The sequence below is a fragment of the Tachypleus tridentatus genome, chromosome 11 (genome assembly GCF_004210375.1).
Source record: "Tachypleus tridentatus isolate NWPU-2018 chromosome 11, ASM421037v1, whole genome shotgun sequence".
NCBI classification, from domain to species: Eukaryota; Metazoa; Arthropoda; class Merostomata; order Xiphosura; family Limulidae; genus Tachypleus; species Tachypleus tridentatus.
The window spans coordinates 92,758,934-92,782,523 of NC_134835.1; the positions used below are offsets into that span (position 1 = coordinate 92,758,934).

The window sequence follows — 23,590 nt, forward strand, 5'->3', positions numbered from 1 at the left end:
CAATCAATAATTTGCAGGTAGGTGTCTCTTATACAATGACCACCCCATCTTTCCTCCTGGTGTATGCTCCAGGCTGTTGACATTAGCTTTGTTGTGTACATCTGACGCTGTGACAGACTGATACAAGTGCAACCATGGTAACCGATTACGTTCTGACGTGAGGAATGTAGCAAATAATTGAAAAACAGACTTAATACCTAGTATCTATAGTCGTTATCTGTTGAATAGTTTCCAGGTGTTTTTGGTTTTTTTTTCTCCGCCTCTGTCTCTCTGGATGGATGGATGACAAATTTAATTCTGAAAGGAAAACTTTGATATTTGAACGATTTTCACTGTAACACTTTGTGATTTTTTTCTATCATTATCTTACTTCTAAAGCTTTAAAAACCGGTTTATATGCCAAGCTCGGTAATCATATTTTTATTTGGTCTTATAACCCTCTCACTCTGGCACGTTCAAGACGTACGACAACGTACGTCTTACCTGTTAAACTACAAAAACGAACTGCGCTTTAGGGTTCGAAAAAACAATTGCAAGAAAATTCAAGAAGATAATAAAAAACAAAAATATTCAAGTGTTCTAGAATATACTTTCTTGTACATTACCCCTTAAAGATGTTAACTAGAGTGTAAAAGAGGCAGATGTTTTAAGACAAGCGAGGGTATGTTGTGTCACGAGATCATAGGAACGTTCTTGCGTCTATTAGTTTCGAAACTCAGCAGAAAACTGAAAGTTACTTACAACTGTAATTTTAAACTCTGGATGTTTGTGTAACATTTTTGTGCACAAACCGGGCGAACATGCTAATCCTACACAAGTACCACATCTTCATCAAATTCAACATTGACCATGTGGTTTACTTGGTTGTTTTTGTTATTATCCACATTATGTGCTTATTATTATTATCTGACTTAACAATAACACTTTTGGTAATTGTATACAAATTTGTTGTTTTTATTTTTAGTCCGACAAGCTAAAAATCTCATTCCCATGGATCCGAATGGTTTATCAGATCCGTACGTGAAGCTAAAGCTTATACCTGATACAGGAGAATCTATGAAGAGGAAAACCAAAACAATTCGGGCTAATCTTAACCCTCAGTGGATGGAAACTCTCTCTTTGTAAGTAAACAAGTACTAATCACCTAATAGCTTCGATCAAAAGAGTTGCTATATGTTTTCATTAACAATTACGATTAATAATAAGTGGTCTTAATTACGAGTTACAGGCAAGTAATTTAAAGCTTGTATGACCACTCTGTCTTGGGTTATCATTTAGATAGTCTTGCTGTTGGCGGTGTTTTCGGTCCTTATCCCAAAAACACCTGCATAGCGGATTACTAAGTGCCGAAGCAGGATTGTCACATGTAAAGCTATATGTATCATGCTTATTACATTTGGTTAGTACATTTATAACTATTTAAATATTTTTATTAAATCTAACTAGTACTCTAGATATTCAAAATATGTATTCATTTAATGAAATATAATACTCTAAGTTAAATGAACACATAAATTTGTTTCTTGTTAACTGTGTGGCATATTCCGTCTAGATGTTCAGAGAATAATAGCACATGCTACTTATTATAAATCCGTGTATATATTTTTCAAGTAAAAATGCTACATCTTTCGTTAACCAAACCACGTAATCCACATGAACTAATTTTTATAGTACTAAAACCATGTATCTAAGAATCTGTAAAGTGAGTTATTTGACGTGTGCGAACGTCGTAGCGACTCTCTATTTTCCAGTATTTTCACTAGATGGCAGAACAGTATAACATCTGAACTAAATAGTTGCTATACTTGTTATTTTTAAAATCCGAAAAGTAACTAACTGAGATGAAAATAATTTATACTTATACTTATTAACTTATATGTAAACAAGTGATGACCTAATTATGAAGGAATATTATAAATTGTACTTACTCAATTAGCATAGAAATTATTTCATAAAAAATAATTAGTATTAATACTGTGACAGAATATTGTAAAATATCTGTAAACTGATATAGTTTTTCTTGCTAGAGAAGCGTATGTGTAGAAAGATGCTCAAAAATGTATTATTCATGCATGCTGTACTTTTAAACTTGTGTCAAGAAATATGTATGTGGTTTTCTTTATTGTATTTTATATTCAAAATGATTATGTAAAACAAATTATTTAAAAACGGCTGGTTTGGGTTGAGAAAAATTTTTATGCAGAGGAGCGAACAACGTTTCGACCTTCTTCGGTCATCGTCAGGTTCACAAAGAAAGAAAGAGGTAACTGACCGATAGCTGACCACATGTTTGAAGGGGGTTGTGTAACTGAATGTAGGAATGCAGAGGGCGTGCTTAGATGTTTGATTATATTTATTAATATAGGTATAAAGGTGTTTCTTTGTATTGGTTTATTTTGGGCTTGAGTTGTTTTATAAGTAAGGATTCTTTAATTTTGCATTTGTTTATGTTTGTTTCTTTATTTAGTATTTGGATGTTTTCTATGGTTATGTTGTGTTTATTTGATTTGCAGTGTTTGAAAATATGTGAAGGTGACTTTTTGTGGTCTTTAAATCTGGTTTCCATTTTTCTTCTTGTTTCTCCAATATAGAAGTCGTGACAGTTATCACATTGTATTTTATAAATAATGTTGGTGTGGTGTTTGCCAGTGTAGTTTTTGCACAGTTTAGACCTACTATCTGCATAAAAAGTTTTCTCAACCCAAACCAGCCGTTTATACATATATATTTTTCTCTGCAAGTGGGTTTTCTTGTCATCACTGATTTAAAAAAAATAAATAAATAAAAAAATCCGTTTTTCTAAAATACTGCTTTAATTGTAGTGATCTCAAGGCTGATGATAAAGACAGACGCCTTTTGATAGAGGTGTGGGATTGGGACAGGACTTCAAGGAATGACTTTATGGGCTCTCTCTCATTTGGCATCTCTGAGATTATCAAGAACCCTACTGAAGGGTGGTATAAGCTACTGACTGCAGAGGAAGGAGAGTTCTATAATGTGCCTGTGCCAGCAGAAAATGATGATGTTGCTGGTTTGAAAAATCAGATGAAGGTATAATAACTAGGTGTTAAATTTTTGTTCCTTTGTTTTGTACTTTTTTATTGAGAAATGTAGCAGAATACATTATAGTAGTTTTCAAATTATCATCTGTACCTCTGTATAAAGAGTGTTTCTCACACTTGCAAACACAAATTGAATGCTCCCGTGCACCCATTCCTAGAAACACGGTTAGATCAGAGGTTTGGGCAGTCAGCATGAAGATCACCGAAAAGGAATACACCCTAGTGAAATTGCATATTACTAGTGACATTAGAACAGAGGAAAATGAGAGGACTAGTTATGTAATCCTTTTGTATATAAGGGCAGAATATTCATTGTTACAGATGACTTCAGTGCTTAGCACCCTATCTGGCTGAACACTGACCACAGTGTGAATGGAAGATTGTTGAAGAAAGCACTGCAAAATATCATTTATATTCTGACCAAAAGTGATATCTCCACAAGAATAGCAGAGAAAGGGAAACTGACTCAGCCATAGGTCAGCCTCTTGTTATATAGCCTGTATTTTTTAAATTTTAACTTGAAGTCATTTATAATTTAATAAACAAACCTTTGTTCATGGATGTAGGCAGGAAAGAACCATCTCTATAAACCATTTAGGATTTCAATATAGAACAGGATTCAAGACCATCATGAGTAAATGTAGGTGAGTGATTATGAAAGAACAAATGAATCAGAAAAGTAAATGTGGTAATTGAATAAGCTTAGATGGAAGATAGAAGAAAATGAAGCTTGAGACTAGGTGTGAGAAAGAAGAAAGTAAGATCAAGCAGAGAAGAACAGCATGGGACAATTTCTGGCTGTTGTGTGATCAGCAGACCCAAGTATACAAAACCTGTTTTGGAAACTAGTAGCAAAAATTGTGAGAAGAGTATTAGGTAGATGAGTGGTAGGGCCACAGGAAGTAAGAAAGGCCTTTGACACTGGATGAATTGGAGAGATTTCTCTGAGAGGAAAAAAGGGATTATCTATCAGGCCCAGATGGTATGAGATACTCTATGATCAGAACTCTCTCTACAGAAGAGAAAGCAAAACTGGCTGAAATAATCAATTTCTTAACGATGGAAAGTAGAGAAAGACCTAGGAGACTGTTCAATGGCAGTGTTGTTTAAACCTCTCAAATACTTGCACACTGTAGGTATATGGACTAATAACAGTGCAAAATGTATGGGTAAAACTCGTGGAAAGATGCCATCAAAAAGACCCGAAGGAGATGGATTATCTGCTTCAATGGGTTGGAGGAACAATACTAAAATTATCCACAACCTCAAACACTGTATGCAGACATCAAAGCCCTACACTGCTGAATTCAGTCTTGAAGAAGCTTAATTCAGTGGATATTGGTATTTTGACAATCGAGTTAAAGGCTATAGAAGTATTAATATTCTTATGCAATAGATAATGGCTGCATTGAATTGAAATTTGTAAAACATTGAAATATAAATTTTTTTAAACTGGCCCTAATTAGCATGCTGGAATGACATCATATTTATGTGTTGATTACATAACTGTTGCAAACATCACAAACTAACGGAAGAAATGAACAGTTTGCATGAAGCCAGCAAAAGCCTCTGTCAGTGACCTATAGATAATGTCCATTCAACCACATGAAACATTTTGTATGTGATTATCAAATCTTGTACAGACACCTGTCTTTCTTGCTGATATATGAGCACAGAAGAATTCAAAAATAAAAACTCTGTCTCTTCTTATGGATCACAAATTGACAGTGACTGCATGAGAAATCAATGAAGAGTATTATTTAAATATCCTACAGCACAGAAATTGCACCAAAAGAACCTCAGCAGTTTGAGAGCAACAGTCACGATCAGAATGATGGCATGTGGAATTCACTTGAATACATCAAGGACAAAGTTAGCAATGACCAGGCTACAAAAGTTGCAAAATGCAGCAGCCAAACTGGTGTCTTTTAACATTCCTGCTGTGGATGGCTCAAGACAGAAGCCATGTGGATTGATGGGCATCTAGTGTTTGAATGTTTAGTGGCAAATGCTGAGTGATCCAGTTTCTTCAAAACAAAATATGAAGTATATGAAGAAGCACTTGGCTGGGTTATTAACAGTAAAGTCATACACCTGACAGATTCCTTAAATCTCATTACAAAATTGGATACTTAAATGCTTGTCTAATGATGATCTACATTCAAAGCTACACTTACATATTCAATGAGAAAAGTGGACCACCTAGCTGGTAACTTGGAAGTATGGAAATGGAGAGGTATATAGATGGGTAAGTACTATCTAAATAAAAATGGTTCTCGACATTATAACTAGAATAATCTTAAGGAGATTATTGAAGGAAAGAGAGTCAGCACCAAACTTCCCAAGCATAAAATAATAAATAAATAAATTGAGGTCAAATAATTCCTGTTGTATTTGTGCAGTTACATGACTTTAAATTAAATTTCTTAAACAGTAACAGGAGTTAAGAAAATGTTTAAAATATTACTAGCTACCCCACCAGGTTCATGTTAAATCAGATTCAAACACAAGACAGTGACCCAACTGTCTTGGACAATCCAAGGATACAGTGTAGGAAAAACCATAGTGGAAACTTTCACTGGAGAAGGAGATAGACATCTACAAATTAGGGTCAGTCAAAACAAAACCTACACCAAATGCTCAACCTTAAGAAAATGTAATCTTTACAAATTATCAGATAGACAGGAGTTCTGTTTCTGTGCTAGCTGGAATAAAGAAGTCTGTTTTTGTTTGCATTTTCATAGGAGTATTGCATGGAAGCAAAAAACCTTGACTGTATACTTATTCTTTAGTAACATAACAAAACTTATTTCAATATGTGTTTTCCCACGTGGTTTCTTTGCAAACTTTTTTTTATCGTGTCTTTCTTTATTTTCTACTTCCCTATTTTTAAGTACACACGTCTCCCTATGGTATCTTTAGGGTGTATTAACAAAGTAAGAAAGTTTAGAACCATCAAAGATGTTTGACATTTTACAAATAGTCCTTAATAGCCACAAAATTGAACAGTTATTGTTCCAGGTGATATTGAAATGTCATTCTGATAAAGATGTTGACTTTGACCTGATGTAAATTACTAATTGTTTCATGAATATGAATTTATCACAAAAATCTATGAAGTTTCATAAGTGGGCTAAAAGTTTTGTAACAGAGGAGATGAATTATGAAAAAGAAACAGAATATATAAGGCAGTGTGTTAATATGATATTTGTTAAATAAATGACTGATAGAACAGTTTACTTTTGTTTTATATAAGTACAAAGTTTCTGTATAAATATTTAAACCTAATTATTGAAATTAGTAAAAATGGGTATTTTGTAAACTGTAATACTTTGTCTTAAAACTTCAATATTTAATGTCTTTGATCCAAGCAGGAGTCTAGAATAAAAATATTAAGCACAACTACTGAATTAGTATCAAATGTCATAAGGTACAATATGTTTAGGAGGAAATTATGGTTTTAAGATAACTAAAATTTTTTATTAGATTTTTATCGATAAAAGACTACCATTTTACACAATGAAACAGCTATTTTCCTACCATTGGTTGGTTTTATACAAATAAAACCAGCTGTGAATCAAACTAGCACATGAACTTTTAAGTTTAAAATAATCATCTTATTGTGGATTTAATTCATCCATATGTATATGTAGTTCGTACTTAATTGTTAATATGTACATTTGTACTAACCTTCCTAACATTATCTACCAAAGTGAAATACCCAATTATATAATCTAACTTAAATATGTGCATACATAATTAATATTAACTTCTGATAAAAACAAGCTCCTATATGAGTCAAAACCAAACATAAACCCAGTACTAAGTACAACTAATTGAATATATTGTTGTTACAATCTTTAGCTAGGTACTCTTGCCGTTGGCACTATATATTTTTGTCTTTAATTTTAATAATATCTCAAAAAAACTTTTAGCTGGAAGTTTAGGTTAGTCCTAAATCCATATAATCCATATAATCAATTAACAATTCAGGACAATTTTTATGCTTAAAATGTTTTTAAATTATAGACATATTAAACATTTTAGTCTTTTCACATTCAATTAAAAAGCCTTCTTAACCTAACTTATATATATACCTTACTTACATAACCTAATTTAAATTATTATACACTTGCTTACTAAAACATTTATACACTCCTTGTCTTCCTACTCTTACCTACCTTCTTGTATAACCTGATGCAGTTTGCTCCATTTTCTATGGTTTTCATTAATTTATATACTTTCTTAAACTAAAAACCAAAAGTTTATATATACTTAACTACGTACCTATTACCTTTGAAATACAAATATAGTCACATACCTACACATTCCTATTAGAATTTACTTTACTACTTATATACATTATATATTATGTACATTGTGTACATTATATATCAAACTTCATATGTATCTACGCATCTGATGTTAACTACTGGTCAGTATAATATTAACATAATAATGTACCAATTTACATCTGTACCTATGCATCTGATTTTAACTACTGGTCAGTGTAATATTAACATAATAATGTACCAATTTACATCTGTACCTATGCATCTGATTTTAACTACTTGGTCAGTGTAATATTAACATAATAACGTACCAATCTACATCTGTATCTACGCATCTGATGTTAACTACTGGTCAGTATAATATTAACATAATTATGTACCAACCTACATTTGTATCTATGCATCTGATATTAACTACTGGTCAGTATAATATTAACATAATTATGTACCAACCTACATCTGTATCTATGCATCTGATGTTAACTACTGATCAGTGTAAGTAAATACGAACCTACTATCTAATGTAAATTTTTTATACTTATTTTTATCTTTTCCATATTAACCAGTTGAAACTTCTCACCTATGTTGTTAAAACTATTTGAGTAAAATGAGAAAAATTAATAGTATGTGGTTTGCAGTTTGTTGTATATTTTTCTTACTCTTTTTACAATGTGCATAATGTAGCCCAGTGTTTTTTTCCACAATTTCTTGCTAGAAGCACACTGACTCAATAAAAGTGTTGTATGACACACGTAGACCCTCTTACATTATGAAAGCGTGGTTGAACACATTATTCTTATTATCACATGGAGTACAAAGTCGTCAGTGCATAGTGTTATGTAATGAAAAATCTCCTGTATGCCAAGAAAGCAACAAAACAGCATACACTTTGATTTCATCCACTAAATTAATTTGTGTAAACAATAATTTCATTTGTTCATTTATTTTTTGCACGTGCAACATTACCAAAATTCTGCAGCACACCTGTTCATGTCTGATAGCACACTAGTTGGGAAACACTGACTGATGTAACTTAACTTTACATATTATTTAACAAAAAAAGCAAATACTTGTGTGCTAATGTAGCCATACTGCATATATATCATATCATCCTAACCCTCCATAACTGTAATGTGAAGTCTTTTTTTTTTTTTTTTCTTATGGATTTTCCTAGATACTTATCAATATAAAAACCTGAATAAAATTTAAACAAAACATTATTGCTTGTTATTTTCAGCATGTCGTGTATAACAGCTTACTGTCTCTGCTACAGTTTTGTAGGAGCTGCTATAATATTTTGAAATTTATTTTTACTTTTGTAAAACCAAAGTTTGTTTTAAACTTTTTACTGTTTTGTTGTTTTCCTAAGTATACGCATGAATATTTGTATAGTTAGGTAGTTTCTGGAACAATGTTTGAAATATTAATATTTTCAGTTTTGAGTGTGTGTGGACTACTTGTACTGACATTTGTTACTGTTTTAGATTTACTTTCAAGATCTCTCTTCCTTTGATTTGATATATTAATTCTTTATAAGGTTTTTGTTGTGCTAAGTGTGACATACATATATACATATTCCTGTTATTTTACTCATGCTATTAGAGCCGGTTATCCTTAGCCACCAAAAAATCAGATCGGTTATCAGATATGACAAACATTCCACACAACATGGGGAAACAGGATGTTATCCGTGCTTCTGACTTCAACTTTATTATGGTTCTTGGAAAAGGAAGCTTTGGGAAGGTAAGATTAATACCTTGGTTACACTTACTTATTTTATTTGAATAGTTATTTTCCAGGAGTTTTCTATTAAATTGCATATTCTTAAGCTGGCCATGCTTAGTTGGTGATATGAGTCTTTATTAATAGGTTATGCTTGCTGAGAGAAAGGGAACAGATGAACTGTATGCCATTAAGATACTCAAGAAAGACATCATTATTCAAGATGATGATGTTGAATGTGCCATGGTAGAGAAACGAATCCTTGCATTGGCTGGCAAGCCATCTTTTCTTGTTCAGCTGCATTCTTGCTTCCAGACTATGGTAAGTTAGTAGAGAAATGAATCCTTGCATTGACCAATGAACCATATTTTCTTGTTAAGCTGCATTCTTGCTGCTAGACTATGGTAAGTTAATAAGAATGTATATAAGAGTGCTGAAATATTCATTAGTTTCATATTAATCTTTACTAGTAGTAGAAGTAATCATTAGAATATAAAGCAGTTAATGATGCTCAGTGTATTCTGAAAGTAAAATGTAATTCTTGCAGATCATTTAATTAGGACCTGCTAACTGAAATTTTGGAGAATATCACACTACGGAGTATGTAATTATACTTCTCTGTGAACTTTGCATGAGTTCATCATTGATAAAGAGTCATTACAGAAAAAAAAATAAAACCATTTTTATTGGCAAACAAGAATCAATGTTACAAACACAAGATAAAACAAGTGTATATAGTGGATGTGTTGAGTTAGTATGAAAGGTGTGGATAAACTTTGAATAGATGTTTCTCATCAGTTCACTGTGAGTCACACTTTAAGCTGTTCTAAAAAGAAACTTAAATGTAAAATAAAATAACTCAATGACATTAAAAATTGACACAAAGTTGTTCTGGTATAATTTCTGAAATGAAAAAACAGACAAACTGGATATTAATGAAAATATGACATGAAGAAATCTATATGGATTATATTATTATTATTATACCGCACTGGACATTATACCATTCCTTATAGTTCTTTGAATTGCTGAAATGGCATTTTTAATTTGAGAATCTCAAAGGAAATCATCTTGTAGTGCATCATGCAACTGATTTAACTTCAACACTTCATTATGGGCTTCACTGTGACATTAGTTTTAACAAATATTGAAACTGATATTTCCTTATGTGATTCCATTTCACTTTTTGAAGATAATTCTATTTTGCCTGTTTTTTGTTTTTTAAGTTTTGCTGTCACTGTAATGACTAGTTGATGAATCTTTAGTTCAGCTGGTATGTCAAATCATTTTGGATATTTTTAAATGAGTTCTTCCCTCATCTAACCTAAACCTTACCAGAATGACTAAATTTTTGGGTCCACATCAAGATGCTGGATTGACTAGTGTGGCAGGTGTTAAAGTGTGGAGAAAAGAGAGTGAAAATAGTTATTGTTTTTAGTTAACACTAGAATTACTGATGGGAGAGGGGGAGGTACCATGTGGAACTTATTGGCTCTTTGTTTGTTTGTTTTTTCTAAATAGTTTGTTTCAGATTACTTGCGAGTCCTTAATAACATACAAGTCATAGAAAAAGCAATTAAACAAAAATACCATCAATATTACCATTAATCCCACTAATTCTTACTGGAATCCCCTATGTATTTCACGTAGAAAGTGAGTGATTTCACCCAGTTTTATTAGTCAATTCTTTACACTGATTATTATGTAACAGACAAAAAAATAATGAAATTTCCCAATTTGATGCAATTTGTGCATCTTACTGAGAATAAACCCTACAAAAATAAATTAAGCTAATAGTAAATAATAATTTTTTTCAAGGTCTTACCATAGCTACATACCATTGAGGGGAAAAAAAATATTAGCCAAACATATATATAAACAATAAAAAGATAGTAAAGCTGCCACATCAGCATTTAAATAGTTTTACTTAAAAGCATAAATTGCATATTTTTTTGCTCAGTATTGCATTAAAATTGCTTAAAAGAAAAATCTGAAGTACATCAAATTCATAGAATTGGCTAGTAGATTTTATGTATATGCTTTATAGTAGTTTAAGCACAAAACTACATAATGGGCTATCTGTGCTCTGCCTCTTGATGGGTATCAAGAAGGCTCAGCATGGCCAGGTGGGTTAAGGTGTTTGACTCGTAATCTGAGGGTTGTGGGTTTAAATCCCCGTCACACCAAACAAGCTTGCCCTTTTAGCCTTGGGGGCATTAAAATATGATGGTCAATCCTACTATTTGTTGATAAAAGAGTAGCCTCTAGTCTTACACTGCTAAATTAGGGATGGCTAGCACAGATAGCCCTCAAGTAGCTTTGCATGAAATTCAAAACCAAACAAACAAATAATGGGTATCAAGAGCTGATTTATAGCATTATAAGTCTGCAGGCTTACTACTGTGGGGGGTTGGCTAGAAGAGTTTAAAAAAAAAAAATCAAATATTTGGAATTTGGAACAGTAGTTCTAAAGCTTCAGTTTATTTTCTAGTATTTATGATTTATTATTATACATATTAATTTCAGTATTATGAATCGTATACATTGCAAATGTTTTTTCATTTATATTTCCACTGACTGATAATATTTCATTTAATATACCATTATGTTACATGATGGGCGACACAACATTTAACTTTAAGTTATCAGTCAGTCATAACTTTTAACTGAAAAATACATTTTGGTCTTGTTAAGTTCAATTTTGAATCTTGTTGAATTTTATTGGTTGAATAGAACCTGTTAAAAGAAATATCCAACCTTCATAATTGGTTAACTAAACCACTTACAGTATTATAATATATACCTCTATAAAGTATACTGTAGTTACCTTGAAGACAATTGACAAACTTAATATTCAAAAACTTCTAAGAATTATTATTAAACAGAACACACTTATCAGTTCTTAATACTTGAAATGGTATTTTATTACCATGATTTCAAAACAAGATGCAAATTAGTGTATCTAAACTGAGACTTGTGTTCAAAATCATAAAACTTGTCATAGTCAAGAGCAAAACTACCTTATGTATGTCCTGTAATGAATATTATATGATTATTAACTAGTTTAATATTCCACTGACATATTAAGAGTGAGAAACTGTCACCCGATAATGAATCTTCAGGAAAACAGTTGTCATATATGAAATAACAACTTTTATGATAAAAAAATATAGATTAAATATGGATTGTGGATAATTATAATTTGGATAGTAGATTCCATCTTCAAATAAAAAGGATGAGTGTAGCCTATTTATTAGCATGCCAGGCTGTGCAGCCAAGCCTTTTTGTTTCATATTCTGTTACCACAAAAAAGTTTGAGCTCCACACTTTTGGACTGTGGGTGGATTATATTCCATCTAGCATGAGTAACCCAAGGGTTTATGATGTATGTTGTTGATTAGTTGCTTTCCCTCTAGTCTGTTTCAAAATTAGGGATGGCTGGCACAGACTGTCTTCTTGTAGCTTTTCACAAGATCTGACAAGCAAATAAAAGCAAGATTCTATGCACCATTATCATGTTATGCACTATAATGCCATACACAGTAACTGCTTCAGAAAAGTTATTTCAAATGCTGAACCATAAAAAAAAAAAAACGAAAGAGAATGCACCCGGTATTAGTGAGTGGTGTTCTGTCAATAGTCCTTGTGAAGCAGCTCTGGCAAACAGACTCCAGAAACAAAGACAATCTAGCTTTTAAAACAGACACTTAGACAAGATAACTAGTTTGCATAATACTTATTTGGTCCTAATAGAGTTTCCTACTTTCTAGGACCGACTTTATTTTGTCATGGAGTATGTCAATGGGGGTGACCTCATGTTTCAAATTCAACAATGTGGAAAATTTAAAGAACCTGTAGCAGTGTAAGTGTCTATCCTTATGACTTAATACTTAGAAAGGTGGCACAGATAGAATAAGAAAAATATCAAGTTCATTGCAGAAAACTAGTAATAATGAAAATCTCAAATCCAAACCAATGTTTAAAAAGGCAGCTTCAAAGCAACATTAAAAAAATTAAACAATGTTTAGAGATGTAAAACAAGAACAGCAGTATAAAATATTATTAGTTTATAAAGAAAAATGTTAATAACTAGAACAACAAGAGTCAGAGACTTGTATTTTTAAGTGTTTGTATCTTATTCAAATTACAAAGTACAGTTTTAAAAATTTTTTTCACCCTTTTTGAGTTTGAGGTAACAAATGTAGGTAACTGTTAATAATGAAAATTAAGTGTTGAATTTATTCACATTGTTACTGTTAATTTTGAAAGCAGTTGAATGTTACACTTGTAAGTTCATGATTTCAGATTGTTTCTTTGGATGATTTAAGAAAACAAAAAGTTTTGTATAGAGCTGATCTCTGTTGATATTTGTTTTCTATTTAGCAGACGTAGAGAAGCAGTTAAAAAATTCCCAATACATTTCCTGATATCCTTCCTGTAGGAACATTTTATTATAAATATTCATGTTCCTTTCAGCTTTTATGCAGCCGAAATTGCTATAGGGTTGTACTTCCTTCATAGCCGAGGAATCATATACAGGTATGACTAATCTTACACAGTAACTAATCAAAATGATTCTAAACAAAACTGGTATTAAAGTTGTTCTCTTAAATGTTGTGTGTTAAAAATGGGATATTACAGTTTGTCTGTTTTATAACTACAAAAATGAGGATGAATTGTTCAGTTTTTATTTTTACTTTGATAGTAAATACACATTTATGCATCAAACAATGACACTATGATGTTATGTTTAATTCCATTTGTCATGTCATAGTGTCATAATTTTATACATAAACAATTAGGATGAATTGTTCCGTATTTCTTTCTTTTCCTCCCTGATTGTAATGCTACAGTTTGATACATAAACATTTAAAATGAATCATTGTTCTTTACTCAGACTTTCACATCTGTCTTTGACACGTAACAACTGGGATTAACCTTTCAATATTTTTAAATTTCTTTCTTAAAACTGCAACATTTCAGTGTTGACATTTTACTGGAAAACAACTAGACCAAATTGTACAGTATTATTTTCTTTTTCTTTTCATATCGTTATATGACAGTATTAACATTCATCACTTGAACATCTAGGATGAGTAAATCAATATTATTTCCTTCTTTTTCAGAGACCTGAAGTTAGATAATGTGCTTCTGGACCAGGATGGGCACATTAAGATTGCAGATTTTGGTATGTGTAAAGAAGGAATCAAAGGAGACAGCCTGACTAAGACATTTTGTGGTACACCAGACTATATTGCTCCTGAGGTTAGCATTAAATAGTAATTATTTAAATGTAATTTTGCAAATAAACATACTTTAGGTATGGAGTCTTCTAGTCATTACAGTGAGTTACCTTCATATATGGTGCATGCAGTAAATTTAAGGGAAGTTAATGGAAGGATTGATAAATATTTGTATGATAAGAACTGTTTACTAGTGTTTTATTTTCAGTTTAGTTTAGTGGATGAAAATAAACTAGATGGATCAACAAGCTTCTTGTTTGATCTAAATTATGTGTTCCTATTGTAAGTAATGGTAGAAAGTTCTTGATGAGAAAGTATTTGTTTCATAATTCCGATATTATACTTGCCTCCCTCGCAAGTTTAAGCTATTCTCATTCATTGCTGCCCTCTATATGAGAACTTTTTATTTATGCATGCCACAAGCCTTCTGCACCCCACCCCTGTTGGAACTGGAAGATTCTAACTTGTTTCTTATGCAAATCATCATGTGCCACTTCCTAACCAATAGTAGCATGACAAACTTATGTGATGCATGTAGTTACCTTTAGACTTTTCTATTAAACTATTGCTTTTTGTTTGACAGCATTTGAATTCAGGTGTGCTCTTTTCTTAGTTTGTGATGAAAAACAAGTTAAACATGCAACAACGAACAGATTATTTTACACTGTAATTTTATTTATTCAACCTGATTCTTATATTTGTATTTGTCAGTTAATTCAAGTCACTTTATTTCTGCACCTGAGTTTGGTAAAACTTTTCTGTGCAATGAATTCCAAAGTTAACTTTACCATTTCCAGGGGTTACATCAGTAATTATCAGGAGATTGAACATTACATGATCCAAACTTTCTCCAGACATCAATAAGATTCCTACAGAAAGTGCCAAGCCTTTGCTGGTTGAAGGGAACTTTGATCATCTTTTTCTGCCTTCAGAGTTTCTGATCATTCCTGTTCCCAAAATGGGAAGTCTCCTAGCCTAATTCAGTCTTCATGGATTTTATGTCTCATGTTTGTGGTGTTTTATCTCCGTCACCTATTTCTTACTCACCTTGTCCTTCCTTCCTAGTTACATCAGCCATTTTCCCAAAATTTGGGGTTTTTTCCTCTGATATTCAGGTTATTACTGATCTATTGGTCTCACAGTTTCTTGAGGAGATTAGTATGTCATGCCAGCTCCTGAATCATATGCCTGTTTAACACATGCCTAATATCCTTGCTTACTTCTTACCCTTAATAACTTCTTGTAGTATCCTTTTTTCATATACCTCTTTTCTCAGGCTCTCCACAGAAATTCTGTGGGGGTTTCTGGACCTGTCCCTCTCTCCTTCACTTTTGTCTGCATGTTGTCTTTAGCCTTGGTGTTAATTACATGGTTTCTTTGTTCTTGGGACATTGTAGTTTGTTATGCCTTATAGGCTGTGGTTCATTTACTCTCAACTTCTCTTATGAATTATGTATAGCCCCATTTCTGAGAAATTATGTAGTTAATACAGTCCTGGATATTATCAAACCTTGGGTGACAGTGGTCCACCAACATTCCATTCATACAAATATTGTAGTCCATTTGTTTCCATTGAAGCCTCATATGTCTGCAATTTCCATTTCTTTCCTCACCTCTGGTTTCACCTTTTCCCATTTCTTTTCCTTCTTCTTGGGATCAAGTGATAAACCAGCATTAATTAGAAGCATTTTGGTAATTGCTATTGGAGCAGGCAATAGAACCTGTTCCCCCATACTTTTAGGGATTTTTATTCTCACCTTTTTGTTGGTTCTCTAAAAAATCTGGAGAGTGACAGGTGATAATAGATTTATTTCACCTCAACCATTTCATATCACTATCCAAGTTCAGCATAGTCTTTTTTAACCCTGAAATGGGCATTTTTTTCTTGGGTTGTGGATGACTTAAGTGGATGTCTCTGAAGCTTACCTGCATGTACTGATATAAATTTAGTTTCATTCTTATCTTTGGTTTATCCATCTCATGATGGTTTAACAATTTTTGGCCCTTTCATTCAGATTTACCTCAGCATGTTATGCATTTTATTGAATTGTCCAGGTTTTTGTATGTCATTTCAATGCTCAGGGACTGATATTTCATTTTTACATGGGCAGCTGGTTTCTTCCAAACAAGTGGCCAAATGGATAAAAGTATCCATTACTCAGCAGCTACATCAGTTGTGGCTCAGATGGGCTGGTTTGTCAAATTGAAGAAATCCTTCTTCAGACCCACTCAATATCTTGTCCATTTAGGAGCCTTTTTTTGATATGACTGTCTGTTGAGCACTGCCTTTTCTTTGACAACTTAGTTAAATGGAAATTTTGGTTCACCATGCCCTCTAGGTTTAATCAGTTACTGCTCATAAGTTTTATTACTTTTCGATTTGTGGTCTTCTATGATATCACTGGCCCCTCTCTGTTGTGCCTATATGAGTTTCCTTCAGTGGGCACTTTACAAACAATGGAACTTTGATCAGGATCCCCTTTCTACCTCCAATTCCCTTCCTGCTCTAAGATGATAAGCATTGGTAGCTGAACAAAACTTTCATGTTGGCAAGAGTTTCTCTTTCTTTTCTGCATCTGGATCTACTTTTTTTTTTCATCAATGCTTCCCTTCAGGGATGGGGAGTATGGGTCATTCAGCAGGAGTCTTCAGGCCAGAGGTCTATGGATGAAAGCACTTTGCTTATCACTGTTATTGAACTTCTGTTCACACATCAGACATTACATAATTTCCTTCTTTTTGCCTGACATTGCCTGGAGATGTTTCCTTTGGATAATTCTATAGTAGTAGCATATATCACCCACAAGTCCAGAGATCTTTGTGTTTGGATATTGGATCTCTTATTGTGGGGCCATTTACATTACATTCACCTTATTGCACGTCATGTGCTGAGTGCTTTCAAGCTCATCATGGACCATCTTTCACACCCAGACATGATGTATCCAATGGAGTGGGCATTAGATACTGTTGTTTTCAGCAATCTTTGCTATTGGTGAGGCCTCTACCCTCGTGAATACCTTACTTTGGGTCTCATTGCCAAGTTACCTCTCTTTTGGTTGCTTGTATCTCTTCCACAGGCTTTGGCAGTTGATGCCTTCAGCCTGTATTGGTCATACAAGTATCTTTATTTGTACCCATCCATCCATAGGGTGATTTCTCTTATTCACTCCACTACCTCTCAGGTCATTTTGATTGCTTCCTTTTGGCCAGATCATCTTTGGTTTCCAAGGTTATAACAACTGCTTTTATCTCTCATGCACTTCTCTCTACTTTCTTAATCAACCTTGACCCCACAAGTCTTACATCCCAAACTTCACATTCTGCAGGCTTTTTTCTGGTCCTTGGTAAGATGATCCTGTTTCACAGGTTGAGTCAGTTGTAACATTCACAAAGAAAAGTTTGCATTCAGAGGGCAATAGTGAACGAGAATAGCTAATCTTGTAACTGGAGGTAAGTACTTATTGAAAATGTATCTTACAGTGCAGAAAAATTATAACTTTTCAAGTACTTTGAGAAATATGTACATAGATCAAATGATTTATATCATATTTCTTTTATGATCACTCTTTGAAAATTGTCCTAGAAACATTATTTGGTTTAATACAATTTATTTTGTTAACTGTAATAAATTTTTTAAGGATGATACATATTTAGAAATGTCTTAATATTTAAAATATAAAATCTAAAAATTGCTAGTTGAGGCTAACCACATATTTGTGTTAGTAAATATTAAAACACAATCCCTTTGACTTTAGCTTGTGTTTCTTTCTGCAATCATTGTGCCCAGGTGTTCCAAGAAAAAGTGTTGAAGATAAAAGTATCCATTAAGTTTTAATGTTGTATTTGCTTCACAGCTGAAACTCTACAAATATTTTCATAGATTATCCTTTATCAGCCATATGGAAAGTCTGTGGACTGGTGGGCCTATGGCGTTCTCTTGTATGAAATGCTGGTAGGGCAGGTATGCATTATTGAATTTGTTTCATTTTATAACTGATAAACTAAAGTGTAAATTGATTTATCAGATATTTGTTGTTCAATAAAAATACAAAACTTGTCATATATTTGCAACAAAAAAGTTAAAATAGGTTAATATAGAAAATGTTACATTTACACTAAGTTGAGGTTTTAGATGAGTAATAATAATATAAGCTAGGTATATTTCTATAGTATTGATATTTTTTTAAGGGTGGCCTGTTGGAAAGTTCTGTGTAATTTGTAGCATATTAATTCCTGTAAGTTTCTTTAAAATTTATATCTTACAAAGAAAGGTCTAATTCATTTGTATAATGTTTAAGTATCATACCTTACAAATAGTTTGTTTCATTTGTATATGTTAGTTCTTTCTTACAACAAAAGTTCTGTATTTAACTTGTATCAGATCCTTCTGCAGTCATAATAAAAAAAAAAATCCATTAAAATGCAATTAAATATTAATAAACAAAATAAATCCTTGATTTGTCTGTCTTACAACAGTTTAAAGGAGAGAAACAAATGTTGCTCAGACATTTGCTGAATAGATGTTTGATAAATGAGAAGTGAAGCATGTTCAGGAAGAAACAGCCTTGCCAAAATGTAATCGTGTCATGCCAAACAAACTACACTGGAAATAACCTATGAATTAAAAGCTCATTATTTAAGGATTTTATCAGATAATAAATGTGTGTGTGAAATTAAAACTAAATCTTTGTACACACGTGTACATAAAAACAAGTGAAATATTTAGCATGATATGCATGACCAAACCTTTTTAAATAAAGAACATTTTTGTATAATGTCATTATAAAGAATATTATTATATGGAATGTAAATGATTAAAAATAAATATTTGATTTTTGTTCTCTTTTGGAGAAAATGTAAGCTTGAAGAGAAAAATAGTTTTTTTTTCCCATTTACTTTAGGCATAAGCAATTGGGATATAACAGTTTCTGCCTAGGAACAAGAAAAAGTAAAAATTTTGTTACATAGTGTTATTGTTCACCTACTTGGGGATGCACACTAACATTTACACACTTTCTTCATTAACATATTTAATCTATCAGATGTAAGCACATAAGCAGGACACGGGTACTCAAAAATTTGAAAAGCAATATATAATCAACAAATTAACTTTCTTACATTGTATACTGATTACTAAAGTTTTGCTTTTTAGTCCACATGCTGAAGAACAACCAGTAGAGTTGGTAACAGGTTCCACCACCTTCACTCCTTTGTGACAACAGAGTGGGCAATGCTATAGAAAAAGCTGACATTTTATTGTATATAATTTTCTAGGTGAAATAAACATGCAGGTGTTATCTATAGTTTTCTGATGAAAGTCAACCCGAAAACGCTAAATGTTTAGTGTTTTGTTGTGATGTGATGCACTTTCAGAGTCTGTGTCACCATTTGTGCATGCATATTGGGAGTGTATACAATTTGACATTTCAGAATTGTTCACAATCACTAACCATACTTAAGTGGTGAGCAAAATCTATTATATGTCATATTTATGATTTTTTTTACAATCTGTTAAATAATGTTTAGATTAACAAAATCAAGGATCAGAGAATTAACAGTGAATGACAGTATAAGTATGCTTTTATATAAGGCAGTAGTAATGGGATATTACATGACTTTTGCAATAAAAATTACTTGTATGTCATATATTAATTTACTGCTACAGCCACCATTTGATGGAGAAGATGAAGAGGAACTGTTTGCTTCCATCACTGACCACAATGTCTCGTACCCCAAATCTCTCTCAAAGGAAGCTAAGGAAGCATGTAAAGCGGTAAGTTTACCTTTTTGTATTTATCGACTGGTGAAAGTCTATTATTCACATAATTTGATCTGTATTGATAATTTTTTATCTAAACAATTATCTTGATGATCCTGTAAATATTTGGTATTAGCTATCACATGTTTCTTGTACACAGTTTTTAACGAAGAACCCATCCAAAAGACTTGGCTGTGGCAGTACTGGTGAAGAAGATGTCAGAAGCCATCCTTTTTTTAGAAGAATTGATTGGGACAAAATTGAAAACAAAGAAGTGCAGCCTCCTTTTAAACCAAAAATTGTAAGTATTATATCCTGATATATCCATAAAATGACCTAATTTAACAAAAATCAAGTTCAGTGCTATTTTAAATACTCGATTTCATTTCTTATCGGGAAAAATAAAGAATAGATCTATAAGTTTACACGTGTATGTATAAAAAGAGAAGTCTTACATAATGAATAGCAAAAACAGCAATTAAACTACAAAAAAAACGATTTTTCAGAGAACAAAGTTTTTGGTTTTAAGATTGCCCTCCAAACTTTTTATAATTAATTATTTTCATGATACTGTTTACAGAAAGCTGAAGTTACTGCTACATATTAAACACATTATGAAACATTGTAGTCAAATGATTGATAAAAATAGAATATGCATGTAGTTGCTTCTGTTGTTTAATAACTGAAAGCAGCCATAAATCTGTCAGACTTACATTGTCCAAATTTGACTTTTTAACAACTTGCACTCCCAGGAAGTGGAAAACTTGCTCAAATTGACATGCTTAGAAAGTAGAAAAGTGATGTAAACTAAAATAAATGTGTGTGTGTGTCTATATATAAAGACACAAACACACCATTTATCTGTCATCTTTTACAGTGGTGCACATAAACAAATATGGTTATGAATTATATTCAACGTCACCTTCCAAGAATTGAATGAATGAAAGACAAACAGATATCAGAAATAACATGTAACTGAATGTTATGTTAGAGCCTTCTGCTTTTATGTAGCTGCATGCTGCTTCTTAATGAAGAATAACTTCAGTGACATTTTTTTGTTTTGAGTCATTGCTATATTTTTCTTTTATAGTTGCCATTATATTTCTTTGTGTTGTTTTTAAACAGGAACAACCTTCATTGTAGAGTTTGCTATGTTTTGTTTAAGTTTACTTTTCCTTTTTTTTTCTGCACAGAAAAATCCAAAGGCAGGTGAAAATTTTGACCCCATCTTCACCAGCTCCATATTGAACCTGACACCCGCTGATAGCGTGGTGATTAATAACTTGACAGGAAGCGAGTTTGAAGGTTTCACTTTTGCCAACCCTTGCTTTGGTCTTCTAACAACAAATGCCTAGTATTACTGCATGTAGCTTCATGTTAAATTTTTATTTTTTCTTAAACCCACTAGTGTCTGACTTCAGTACTAAGTTCTCTAAATCAGGTGTTAGCTGTTGGGCTAATGCTACATTTCAGAAACCATGGAAACAGTTTTTCTACCCATCATACTTCTGTACTTTGCATGTGAAATTAACATTTATTTTCCATGTGGACTTTAGATATATGTTTCCTTGGAACTAAGTAATGAAATAAGTATTTAAAGTTATTCATTATGTACAAAACAGTTCCACTTTATAAATAAGGAGTAAATTCATTGTTGTTGTTTTTTTGTTTAATTATTGTTTTGAGAAGCTATGAAAGTTGAGTGGCTTATTATGTCTAATTTAATGACTTTATGTCCAATCAGTTACATTGAGAGTCTTATCATACAAATAAAACTAATATATTGGGTTTAATTTTCTTTTACAGTGACTTGTTATACTTTTTTAAAAAAATCTCTGCTACAGCCTTTAATATGATATCAACTATTACAAAAGAAATAAGGTACCTTGGATTTGTTTAATGATATAACATCAATAGCTTGAATGAGAACAACTGCAGATGAAAGCAAACTTACATATGATGATACAGCCAGTAATTAAACATGAAAAACAAAGATAGAAAATTTTCAAATGATCTCCAGGTTGAATTATTGGAATTGGGAAATGTTAATAACAAAAATCAGATACCCTGTACCTGTTCAACATGAAAAAAAGATAAGCAGTAGAAGCTGTTTTTATTTTATTTTTTTTAGGTGGGTGGTTGGGTGTGGCTTGCTAGTTATGCTGTGGAATGAAACGTTATTTTCCAATATAACATCATAGTCCTACAACATCCATGGCGGAGAGAATTCTATTAGACTTCCGTAAACTATGTGCAACTTTTACGTATATGATAATTAGTGTGTTGCTGTGTCATCTTTTTCACTGTAATATTAAGACTTGATAATCACAGTTGTTTCAGTTTGATTTTACACAGAAGAAATATTAAAGAATTTTTTTTCTGATTTCAGAATGAAGTTTCTTGTATCACTAGTTTCTACTGTTCTTCAGAATTTTTTGCTCTTTCTGAATGTGATCTTATTGTTACAGGTTCATTGCTTTCAATCTTAGCTAAATCATTATTAACATGATTCATCTTAGTGTTCACACAGTCTAATAAATACCTAATCAATCACTTAGCAGAAAAAAATCCCACTAACTGTTTATTCCTATAGAGCCTAAAACATTAATATTAACCAACTGAAGGAAACTTTTAATGTAAAATAATAGCTTTTCACACACTAATGCCTAACCAGTCAGCTTAGTGTTTTATCATGGTTCTGAAACACTAATTCGTAATCAGTCAATGTGTTTTATCATTATATTCACACACTAATCCATAACTAGTCAGTGTTAATATTTTATTTTTGTTTCTAAACACTAATACCCAGCAAGTGAGTGTGGTTTTTGTAGATGTTTGCACACTAATACCTAACCAGTAAACGTAGTGTTTGGTTGTGATGTTCACACTTTGGTATCTAACCAGTAAATATTAGTGTTTTGTTGTGATGTTCCCACTCTAATATCTAACCAGTAAATATTAGTGTTTTGTTGTGATGTTCACACTCTCATACCTGACTGGTCAGTATTAGTGTTTTATCTTGATGTTCACACATTATCTACCTAGATAATTGTAACATGTCATTTAAGTGTTTAAAACCTAATAAGTTGGTGTTATCATACTTTTTCTTAGTCCTCATACATTGTAACACATATCTGTTAATGTAAAAAAACTGTCTTGTACCTAACTGTTTATCTCAGTGTTCACTTACTGCATTACCTAACCATCAATTGTAATAATTTTAACTTTCGTATACTGTAATAACGATAGTAACATGCTTAATCTTAAAGTTCACTGTGTGTGATATCTATGCAATTATGCTATTTAGTCAGTGATAGTGTTTTTTGTCACATTGTTCATACTATTATATCTGTCTAAAAATGTCATTTATTTTCACTTAGAGACCAAACAAGTTAATACACTATTAATGACTTAACAAATTGCTTCATCAGATTCAAATGCTAAGGAATTTATTGACACATTAATCAAAATCTTTTAAGATGAATTTAGACTTAGATTTTAGATTTAAAGTCT

The 23,590-nt window shown here is 32.1% G+C and overlaps 1 protein-coding gene across 6 annotated transcripts in view; it reads left to right on the plus strand.

Annotated features, from left to right (window-relative positions):
- The window catches only part of LOC143232771 (protein kinase C, brain isozyme-like), a 100,637-nt gene that overhangs the window by 67,308 nt on the left and 9,739 nt on the right, over positions 1-23,590 (plus strand). For 4 of the 6 annotated variants that reach the window (XM_076468606.1, XM_076468608.1, XM_076468610.1 and 1 more), the window contains exons 6-16: positions 965-1,121; positions 2,823-3,051; positions 8,957-9,097; positions 9,224-9,397; positions 12,847-12,938; positions 13,553-13,615; positions 14,203-14,341; positions 18,200-18,280; positions 19,985-20,092; positions 20,238-20,378; positions 21,271-21,725. In XM_076468606.1, the coding sequence (XP_076324721.1) occupies positions 965-1,121; positions 2,823-3,051; positions 8,957-9,097; positions 9,224-9,397; positions 12,847-12,938; positions 13,553-13,615; positions 14,203-14,341; positions 18,200-18,280; positions 19,985-20,092; positions 20,238-20,378; positions 21,271-21,432 (1,487 nt within the window). In that variant the 3' untranslated portion in view covers positions 21,433-21,725. Of the gene's footprint in view, positions 1-964; positions 1,122-2,822; positions 3,052-8,956; positions 9,098-9,223; positions 9,398-12,846; positions 12,939-13,552; positions 13,616-14,202; positions 14,342-18,199; positions 18,281-19,984; positions 20,093-20,237; positions 20,379-21,270; positions 21,726-23,590 lie in introns of those variants that run through there. The other 2 variants (XM_076468607.1, XM_076468609.1) reach the window with 1 other exon arrangement.